Source organism: Epinephelus moara, chromosome 16 (genome assembly GCF_006386435.1).
Source record: "Epinephelus moara isolate mb chromosome 16, YSFRI_EMoa_1.0, whole genome shotgun sequence".
In the NCBI taxonomy this organism is placed as follows: Eukaryota; Metazoa; Chordata; class Actinopteri; order Perciformes; family Serranidae; genus Epinephelus; species Epinephelus moara.
The window spans coordinates 3,358,332-3,369,285 of record NC_065521.1 but is presented as its reverse complement, the minus strand read 5'-3'; the positions used below and the strand labels follow the sequence as shown (position 1 = coordinate 3,369,285).

General features: G+C 39.8%; 1 protein-coding gene across 3 annotated transcripts in view; it reads left to right on the top strand.

Annotated features, from left to right (window-relative positions):
• Window positions 1-10,954, top strand: part of LOC126402605 (sodium-coupled neutral amino acid transporter 3-like) — a 43,601-nt gene that overhangs the window by 23,184 nt on the left and 9,463 nt on the right. For all 3 annotated transcript variants that reach the window (XM_050064746.1, XM_050064747.1, XM_050064748.1), the window contains exons 2-4: window positions 2,985-3,127; window positions 3,247-3,316; window positions 7,119-7,234. In XM_050064746.1, the coding sequence (XP_049920703.1) occupies window positions 3,063-3,127; window positions 3,247-3,316; window positions 7,119-7,234 (251 nt within the window). In that variant the 5' untranslated portion in view covers window positions 2,985-3,062. The remainder of the gene's footprint in view (window positions 1-2,984; window positions 3,128-3,246; window positions 3,317-7,118; window positions 7,235-10,954) is intronic.

Sequence of the window (10,954 nt, the reverse complement as noted above, 5' to 3'; positions counted from 1 at the left end):
TTCATCCTAAACTGCTGCCAAGTGCGCTTCTCCCCCGCAGGATTGCACCTAAATGAAATAAATTAATAGGCTACCATTCAAGCAGTTTTCCCCTGTGATATTATTGTGATTGCAAAGGACTACATTTAAACTTACGCACTGACCCGAGCAGCAATGCTCTCCCACGCCGTCTCTCTCTCTTTTGCAGCTGCAGTGGTGTTGCACTTCTTTTTGAAAACGTGTGCAAACTCGCCGTATGAGCGCATTAAGATTTCTAATTCTAGTGGGGTGAAAAAGCAGCCCTCCTCTTCCCCGTTGCCATGGTGACTCGTCGAATCGGGGCTCCATTGATGCTGGCTTTTTATAGTTGTGCTGCACGCGCTTAACTCCAGGTGAAACTACTCCGAGTTGATTAAACTGATTCAAATCAGCTGTTCTGGAACTGGAAACTCAGAGTTTCCTATCTCAGAGTAGATCAACTCAGAATTCAGGATTAGACTCAGAGTTTGTTGAACCTGCTTTGTGAAACGGACCCCTGCTGCTGGTGGTTCCAAAAAGCCCTGTCTCCTGTGGACTCCCATTCCACTCTTATATGCACTGATGGTCCTTCTTAAAGTTATTGCTCTGATAATAAGATTTTAGGACTTATAAAAGGTTTTTATGTCCGCCATGTGGGAGTCAATTGACCCGTTTGAGACAATCAAATCCAACCTCTTGTGCTTCCTCAGTTCCACTCTTAGCTCACCCTTTTTTTCAAATATTGTCACTTCTGGCTCCAAATGAGCCACATGTCAGTGGTCATATTCAAAACTCAAGGCCTTATAACAGCAGTCTACAAACCAATGTGTGACGTCACCGTCACTTTGTCCATCTCTTATATACAGTCTATAGTGTGTTCACAAAAAACAGTTGTGTATTTTGTGTCTCTGGTTTACATGCACCAAATAACCACACCGTGACCACCTGAAGACCAAATCTTGGTCTGCTGCCAGGCATCAGGCTCTGACTGGCTGTGTGTGTGTCTCGCTCAGATAAACTGTCAGTGCAGAGCAAGCTAACATTAAGCCAACTGATGTATATATTTTTTAGAACAGACTGAAAATTGCTGTTGGTGCTTCACAACACTGTGTTGGTGTCGTCTATTCACATACTCTTTCTCTGACTGCTAGTTAAAATTCCATCACAGTTGGATTAGTGTCTTATAAGTGTCTTATAAACCTTTCCACGCCTCATGTAAAAATAATGAGTAATGTAAGATAAAGAAAATGGTAGCTACATTGGATAGCGATTGCAAACAAATAGTTAACTACTGTGCAAAATGATACAGTAACAAAGATATACATTATTTAAGTAGGAGTTATTCCAATAAATATTTAGGAAAACATTACATCATGGCAGCTTCAATGCTATGGACCTATATCAAGCCCCACCCTTTTTCTTTGATTCTTCAGTCATAACTGCTTCTAAGAAGAGTTGCAGTTGTGATTAGAGACTCAAGACAATAGGTCAGGGCTTGAGATAGGTCTATTATCAGTCCCATCCAAAACATAAGACTGACTTAAGACTTTGTGGAGACTTTTTTATAGATCAGAATGAATGAGTCTAATCTAAGACATTTTTTCGAGTCTGAAATGAGATTTAAAGGAGATTATGCAGAGAGCTCCCTTTGATCTCAGTCTGAGTTAACTTTGAGAAGCAAAAGTGGTGTTAAACTGAGCATCATTTGAGGCTTATTTGAGATCTCCTGTATAAGATCAGCAGAGGTCTGATCTGAGAATGCTCATCTGTTTCTCAGGAGGAAAAAAACGAGCATCATAAGTAGGATGGTCTTTTTGTATCATGTTGATCTCATTGCTGTCTAGGAGAAACAGAGAACTTGATGAAATCTTATTTCAGATTTTTCTTTCTCTGGGATGTCAGACATTATAACCAAGCAGTCCTGCACAAACTCTCTGTCACTGAACTGCTCACCAAGCTTAGAATGTTCATTTGCTACCAAAAAGCTTACCTGTTTACACCCTTCCATTACTTTTCCAAAGATTTGTGAAGACTTACATGTGCAGATAGGTCTCGTTGAAACTGTCCAACCATACTTTTGCATTCTTAATCCATGAACTTGTAGGGTTTGTGATTAGTCTCATAATGGTGTTTAAATTCCTCGAACATCAAATTCACCTGTTTGCAGATACGGCAGATCACTTCATCTGTCCCCCAAGGTTAAATGAAGTAAGAGTTAATCCTTTTTTCCTAAAACCCCCTTGTCTCCACAACCATACAGCATTTTTCCATGTTGGCTTTTCCATCTCGCTTCCACAATAAATTACAGAGTTGTTCACTGAAATGGCTGAATTAGCTAACAGCACTAACATTGATGACCAAACAGAATTGCCACGGCACTTGTATGGTCCAACTAGTTGCCAAGTAACCACTGGCTTTCTACCAAAACTGTATAAATGTCCATGAGGACTGACCGTTTTCCAAAGCCAGCCTCAATTGGCCATTTAAAGAACTGCAGTTTTTGGCACTTGGGTTTTGGCTTCATTTGCAGCCCAGGAGGTTGCTGCTTGCTTTCCACTAGTTATCATTCCTAATCTGAAAGACACTTGTCAGGGGGTCACAGTTGATGCAGTAGCCAAGTAATGTAAGATATCAAGGGTAAAAGTATCTAAATTGACTGTAAGTGATTAAAATATAACATGCAAATATAGCATGCATTTCCTGTCACATTCAGCGGCTGCACAAATGTTTCTAAGGGTTGATTTGCCTGCCTGCCCTTTGAGCAACTATGTCTTTGATATTTTATTCTAATTCATTGGTGGGAGCAAAAACATGTGTTGTGTTCATAAAACATACTTTTTGTCAAACATTGTAGTTATAGCTGAAGTAGTTGCAGTGTGTTTACATTTTGAAGAGGTCTGTGTTCTACAGTCAATATAACATGATTAAATATCCAATTATACATGAGGTGGTTTTAAGGTACTTGTGTTTTGTTTCTTCTTTTTCAGATTTCAACTTCAATACCCTTTTCTTTGGAAAAAAAAATCATCTGATGGAATAAGTCAGTTTATGTGCCTGTCCTAAGTATGGAACTGCAGAAGCTATCAAATGGTAATCACCACCATGACGTGGCTGTGCCTGTGGAGGGAGGGTATGTTTCTTGTGTGTGCACTATTTGCTGACTCACTATGAATTCTTGGTAAATCATATACCTTCACATCATTTAAAGTTGTGCAGAGTTTGTTTCGTTGTTTGTGATGGATATTGCAGAGTTCCGCCAGAGGAAGAAAAATTCCTTCAACACAGGAGTGATGGATCTAAGAGACCTCAGTTCATAGATGTGAGTATGAGAGAGAGGCTGAGGCCATGCAGCCTGCTGGTGCTCTCTGTGTTCTGATACAGCATAGAATTCACAGCAATCAACATTTAATTTTTTCTTGTGAAAGTTATGTTGTCATCATGTCCGAAGGGACAATGTTCAAACTGTAATGGAGGGAGGGAGGATCAATAAGTGGGTGAGCACTGGACCTTATTCTGTACATGTGCTCTGATTTAGGGCCCTATTTAGATGGTCTAAAGCGGACGGCGGAGGGCGCATAATCCATGTCGCAAGTGTCATTGCTATTTAGATGCAGGCACAGTTGTCATTTTCATGCCCTGCGCCCTCGTCGTCTAACTAGCAAATGAACTTGCACTTCTCTGGGTGTGTTGGTCTAAAAATGAGGAGTGGTCAGGCGCAGTCATGGCGTGTTGCTAGTTAGGTGACGTAAAAAGCAAATGCGCCAGTGACCAACAAAAACCTGGTCTAAAGTCAACGGCGCAGTATTTCGCTGTGAAACAAGTTAGTAATATGCGTCTCTAGGCGGGTGCACACGCGCGTGCACTCTGCTCAGACACACACGTAGCAGCCACACATATGCAAAAGATAACAAAAAAAAAATATGATCACAATGTGAAAGGTTATTATTGTGCACATTAAAATATTTATCAGAAACACGTCTTAATGGTCACATTATGTGGCTACATTATATACTAGGCTACATTATATTATATTATTATATTGTTATCTGAGTGTAGAGAGGACACACATGCAAATAAGAGGCAGAACACAGCTCTAGGAAACATGTGAAAACAATTAACAAACGTGGGTGGGGGAGAAAACGCTGAACAGGTCCTAGCTGCAGGATCAGCACCTTGGGGAGCTCCGTGGCAGTCCTGACAGCTGTGCTCTGTTATATGATGAAAACAGGTTTGAATAATATTCCACAGATATTTAGTAAGATCTTTCTTGTATTAGTGATCCCACGCCTGCTTTACCTCGGGGAGCTTGGGTGCCTGTCTGCTGTCCCCGTAGATCTGGTTCTGACGGGCCTTCACCTCCCGCATGAGGAGATCCGTCTCCTCAGCTGTAAAACGCTCACTCTTTCCAGTTGGTAGGTCCGCCATCTAACTAGCTCTCTGCCATGCGCTCCAATCGCACCTCTTTTAAAGGGAATGAGAGGTGACACTCTGATTGGCTTATTGAATGATACGCCCAAAACACACCCATGACTAATTCACAGAGTAAGTCCAACCCTTTTAGACTCTCCGCCATGGCGCACAGTCTAAAAACGCGCTGTCTAACTAGCAAGTGACCGGGACACGCCCATGTGCCGCACGCCTGGCGCTTCGCGTTTTAGACCATCTAAATAGGGCCCTTAATGTTTTCCATACACCTGTCCATGCAGCTTATGCATCATGTAACTGGTTTAATAATGACTGACACTCAGACATCTCAGCTGTTGTGTCATCTCAAACAGATCAGATCATCTGGTATAATTCATCCTTATTTTTCATTGTCTGGAATCCGTGCTTGGTGCTGGAGCCTGCCACCAGCTGTCTGTGTCTGCTTCACTCATTCAGTGGCTATAATAACTGTCTATTCCGCAGCTCTTTAATCAAAAAACAGAGAGGGAGCTGCTGTAATTTCACCATTTGCAATAACTATCTAACTTTGGGACGAGGGTATTAAAATGTTTTATAAGTCAAGGGTCCAAATAAACTCAAACTAAAGCTGGGGAGGATCTCTTATTAAAGACAATCTTTTGGGCCATATTATGCCTTTATTAGACAGTGGACGGTATAGAGATGATTAGGGGTGGGGAGAAAAAATTGATACAGCATAGTATTGCGATATATTTGTGTGGAAAAATCATATCGTCACACAGTGCCAAGTACTGATTTTTTTAATAACACAAATTATCAACATGACTACCTAGCCTACTAGAATAATATAATCAATTGCTTTTTCAGTCCACAACATACATTTTGCTGCTGCAAATGGCTGAGGTGAGATGAAAAAGACTGAAAACTTTATCTTATTAGTAGGGCTGTCAAGTGATTAAAAAGGTCAAGTCAAGTGTGGCTTGACAAGACTGGCTTGCTAGTGCGAGCATCAGAGGCTGTGCTAGCTTGGGCCTCTGTGTTCACTGCTAAATGCATTGCATTGAGGTGATATAGGCTTTAAGTACTCCGATGGTACAAAAATTCCTTACTGCAGAAATTGCAGAGAACAGTGCTCCTATCAACAGTTCCATCTGGGTGTTTTTGAAATGTAAATGTTCCATTCATGGGGCCAAACAGTGTTGTCTCATCTGCCAAAGCCACTGTGTCGGTAAATGACACACTGAGTCAAAGGGCAACACGGAATGCCATTAATCTGCAGTATTTTTTTTAATGCGCATATTTTTTTTTCATACTTTGTTTTTAATCAATCAAAATTAATGCATTATTTTGACAGATAAAATTATGTTGACAAAGTTTTCCTTTGAGGACATAATTTAGGGTTGAAAAAAGTATTAAATTGCAAGATATCACAATTTATATTATTGCAATACTGAGCATATCACAACATATTTAAAATCGAAATATAAAAATTGAAAATAAAAATAAAATTGTATTGTGACTTAGGTATCGTAATAATATTGTATTGTTGATCCTCTGGTGATTCCCACCCCTAGAGATGATATGAGGGGAGATAGAGTTGGTAATGACATTCCACAAAGGTCCCCAGCCAGAAAGCATGTAGGGACATGGTTATCTTTGACCACAGAAACATTTTAACACCTTCTGTCTCAAGGCCATGTCTAACTATTTAGGTGTCAAAAGCTACACAACTTCTGTCACCCTTGAGGGCAGTTACCTTTTGATTATATTTTATAATAATTCAATAAATTCAACTTAATTTGCCTTTACTCAACTTTTGGTATGTGCCAGGTCGTCAACATGTCAGTTAGTACATTTTATTTGTGTTCTATGATCACCATCTTCACCTTATTATGTGTAAGATGTTTTTTGTTTGTTTGTTTGTTTTTTAGTGAGCTGAACTACTCATATTACATGCACATATTTCAGGCAATGGGGGTCGTAATTGGGCAGGAAAGTAGGACTGATTACCTAGGGCCCCAATGGGAGGGGACCCATGAAAAACTTGGAATAAAATTTGGGGTTTGTTTGTTTATTCATTTAAGTAATTGGTGCCATAACTAAATCAAAACTAGCTGAATAAATCAGTTTACAGACTGAACTTTGTATAAAAAATAATTGAAGCTCTCTAAGGCCCCTCTCACCCCTTAAAGGTACAAAAATGGTCTGCTCTGGCACTAGAATTAATCTCTAAACGCAGCTAGAGCCAACTGAGTCACTGCTTAAGCTGCTGGAGCACCAACACAAACGGCCATGTGCTACCCCAAGATAGGGTGAACATGGTTCCAAAAATTAAAAGACAGAAATAAGGAAGAAAGGAAATTGACTTTGTTAAAAGAAAAACAAAAAACAAAAGGTGCATAACACAGATATGGATCAAGAGAGGAAGGGCGAGGGGCCCACAGAGACTGTTTATGCACAGGGCCCAGAATTTGCTGCTATGCCCCTGATTTCAGGGATAACTAAACTAAAAAATGTTGTGAACTTACTCAAGACAGCATTTATTTCCTCCAAAACAGAATGCTAAAGTAGAAGAGTGCGTGTGAAAAGATGTTGTAGAAGACATGGTAGCATGATTTGTGGGTGCTGAAAGCTATTGTATTGCCTTTGACACTACACATTAATGAACTTGTTATTGTGTCTTTGAAGTTAATATTCCAGTCTTATCTCTTTTCCAGTTTGAGGGTAAAACCTCCTTTGGGATGTCTGTTTTCAACCTGAGCAATGCCATCATGGGCAGCGGCATTCTGGGTCTGTCGTACGCCATGTCCAACACCGGCATCATCCTTTTCCTGTAAGTAACAGAAATGTTTACAAACTTTGGTACAGAGAGTACAACTGATGTGTGATACTCACACCACACACATGTTCTGAACCTCAGTGGCTCCCTGGAAAGACAGACAGTACACAAACAGACACGAAAGGAGGCAAAGTAAATATTGCACAACACTTGGTTACGGCTCATGCCTTATGTACTTATGAAATCTTGCACTTAAAACTTGCCCCAAGTCTGTAATGCCAAATGGTAAACTCATTGTTACTTTATTATTATTACTGATGGTTTGTGCAGACAGACGGATGATCATTATCCAGACTGTTACACAGCGTACAGTTTGAATTCCACAGCTGTGCCCATTAGCCATGTCAACATGTTATTATGATTTTGACCACACAAAAATTGTCTTCTTCTGGCATATGTCTTAAGACCTTCAGCTCCGTTGAGGCAAGCCAGTCCAGTGTTTCATTGTCCAGGTCATATAGACCACGACTGCAGTTCAGTCGCTGGTGTTTGGGACAGCTGGTTATAATGTGTTCCAGTTTGTGGTGGATCCCTGCATTCGCCAAGACACAAAAATTGTGATGTACAATATAATCAGGCCGTCATTGTAAAAATAATTCTAAATAATAATAATTCTAATGATGATAATAATAATAACAATAATAATAAACAGTATGAAAAACAAAGACGTAAAAGAACATAATTCACAGAAAATGCAATTTAAGTATTATAAATCTATATAATATATACATATATACATATATGCGTGGATACATACACGTACGTACACATACATACACATATAGGCTTCACACACACACACACACACACACACACACGCACTCATACATGTAAATATACATACATACATACACACATACACCAAAAAACTTATAAAAGCCAAAAGCCAGAAAGTCACTTTTAATCGCAGGGTGTGGCTACCTATTTTTACAAATAAATGCAAACAAATAAATAAATAGATGGTTATTGTTTACACTGTGAAGCAGCTCATTTTTATATTAGTTCTTTGATAGTTAAAAACCTCTTAAGTCCTGCTGGTTCGCTGTCTACCCATTTAAGCACATTAATCACAAAGTCTTCCAAGACATTACTGGACTTAATCTTCACTAATAGACCTGATCACGTCTCGAAAAGCTATAATCTGATCACAGTCGATCACAATCTGATTTTAGTGTCACGACGGTTAAATAAGCTAAGATATAGAGCAGATAATGGAATGAGAGAGGATACACCAACATCATTAATCCACAATAAGGATGTGGATCGCTTAGAAAATGAATTAAAATCAATAAAATGGGGCAGAGTGACTGAAGGTGTAAACTGTGAGCTGGCATGTAAGGAGTTAAAAGCTATTCTCTCAGAGCTCCTGCTCAAATTCACTAAAACAAAATTTTTTAAGCGTGAACGAAGACAGCCTCTGCCATGGTTCACTGAAGAGCTAGGACAGCTAATAAAAAACAGTGATATGGCTCTAAAAAAATCCTTGAAATCTGGGCTAGAAACCGATCGACTAGCTTTTAAAAGCCTTAGAAACAAAGTGACCAGACAGTTCAGAAAGGCCAAAGCAAATTTCTGCCCTTAAGTCAGCCATCGTAACTCCAGTTTTTAAATCAGGTGACCGACAGGAAGCGACAAATTACAGACCTATTAGTATACTCCCCGCCATCTCCAAAGTGCTTGAAGAAGTGGTTGCAGAACAGTTGAAGTCTCATATTGATAAAGAAAAATTACTACATCCAATGCAATTCGGTTTCCGTGCAAATCATTCTACTGAAACGGCCTGCTGTTACTTCCTTGAGGTCATCAGGGATACACTTGACAAAGGTGGGGTAGTAGGAGCTGTCTTTCTGGATCCACGTAAGGCATTTGACACTGTGAGTCATTCCGTTCTTCTCTCCAAACTAACCAAATTCAAGCTCTCAGATAACATACTTAAAGGGGAAGTTCCGTTTTTTACAACCTGGACCTTATTTCTGGCATTAAATACGGTTGTTTACTCACCCAGATAAGTTTGGTGTCATTTGGAGTCCTTCGGAAGATATTTAGATCCGTGAGAGCCGCGTACATCCATATAGTGGGAATGATCGGGGCACCGACAATGAGGCTCTAAATAACACATTATCTGCCGCGAAACTCGTTCATTTCACCAATATGTTTTTATGAATCGCTAGAGTTGCTTGTCATCTTCATCCGGGTCATTTATACTGACCTACTAACCTCTGCAAAAACAAAATCAGAGGCAATTCGTAAAGACAATCCTCTTTACCACCGAAATGTTCACCTTTCTGTTTATCACTTTTTGTCACTGAGCACTATGTAATAATAAATTCATATTTTGCATAAGAAGTGCCTCTGCTTTTTGTGCAGTGTGCGGGCTGTTCTACACAAGCGATGAGAAGAAACTAAAGAAATGTAAATTCTCATAGTTATTTACTTATCAAGCAAACAATTTCAAGGAAAATTAAAGCTGCAAGCAGCGTTTGGCGGGACCTCGCACTCGCACCCGTTTCGGCCCCCAGCATATGTCGTCACTGTGAATTATTTAGAAATATCAAACATATTGCCACAAACATCAGAAAATCCTTACAGAGCTGAACGGTTTGATGTTTGAATGCTTTCTGTAGCTGTAGGTATGTAGAAGTGATGTCACAATATGCAAATTAGATGAGTGAATTTATTCCCATCAGATTCCTCTTCCTTTATTTTGAGGAAGAGACAACAAAAACAGCACAAAACAAAAGAAATCTACTGTGTAAATATGTTCAAAATGCTGTTTTACTGAGATTTATGAAATCCAATATGGCCGCCGCCTAATGACGCCACAATATGCAAATTAGATGAGTTAATTTACTCCCATGACAAACTTTGGGTCATGATGAATAGTTTTCTCATTTACAGTATGCTTTTATCTCTCACCACTTTCAAGCCACAGTCTTTTGAAATGTTGAAATGAAAATGGAATATTTTCCTCAATAAACTCTGGCACCTAAAGGGTTAAAATGGAGTTTGTGTATGACAGCGGTTGCCATGTGCACCTAGCAGAAGAGCAGAGACAGACAGAGACAGAACACAGAGAAGAGACCTGTTTTGGTGGAGATTTAACTTCTCGAACAAGTTCTTCCCATTCCCAAACCGTTGATAAAGTTATACAGAAGATCTGTTTAGCAGCAGTTGAGGTGGCATGTGTGCGTCTTTAAAGCCGATACAATAAACGGTGTAGGAGGAGATGTTTTTTTTAAGAGCATGTTTGAGGCGAAATCTTACTTTGAAAGGTCATATAGCTCACTTCCTTTTGGAATTAGGTCATGGGTGTCAGTGCGTGATTTATAAGTCAAACACACCAGTTTTGGTTTGAGATTTCTACGACATTCCTACGGGCTGCAGTGGCCAGTTTAGTGCACCTAGGTGGCGCTAGAGAGCCCATTTTGGCACTTTAGGGGTTAATAAGGTGTATTTGCTTTTTCAAATGAAGTTTCTGCTGCTGTAAGCTGTCCTTTAAAGATTGTGAGACACACAGACAGAGAGAGCCGTGTGTGCGTGTCTGTGTGTGCAGCCGCTGTCATGGCGATTAATGACTTGCCTGCACTTGAGGGGCACACACAGAGCTCATGAGAGCAGATCAGAAAAGGCTGTTTAATATGGGTTTTAACTCCTCGAACAAGTTCTTCCCATACCCAAACCGTTGGTCCAATCAAGAAAATAAAGTGATTGTGA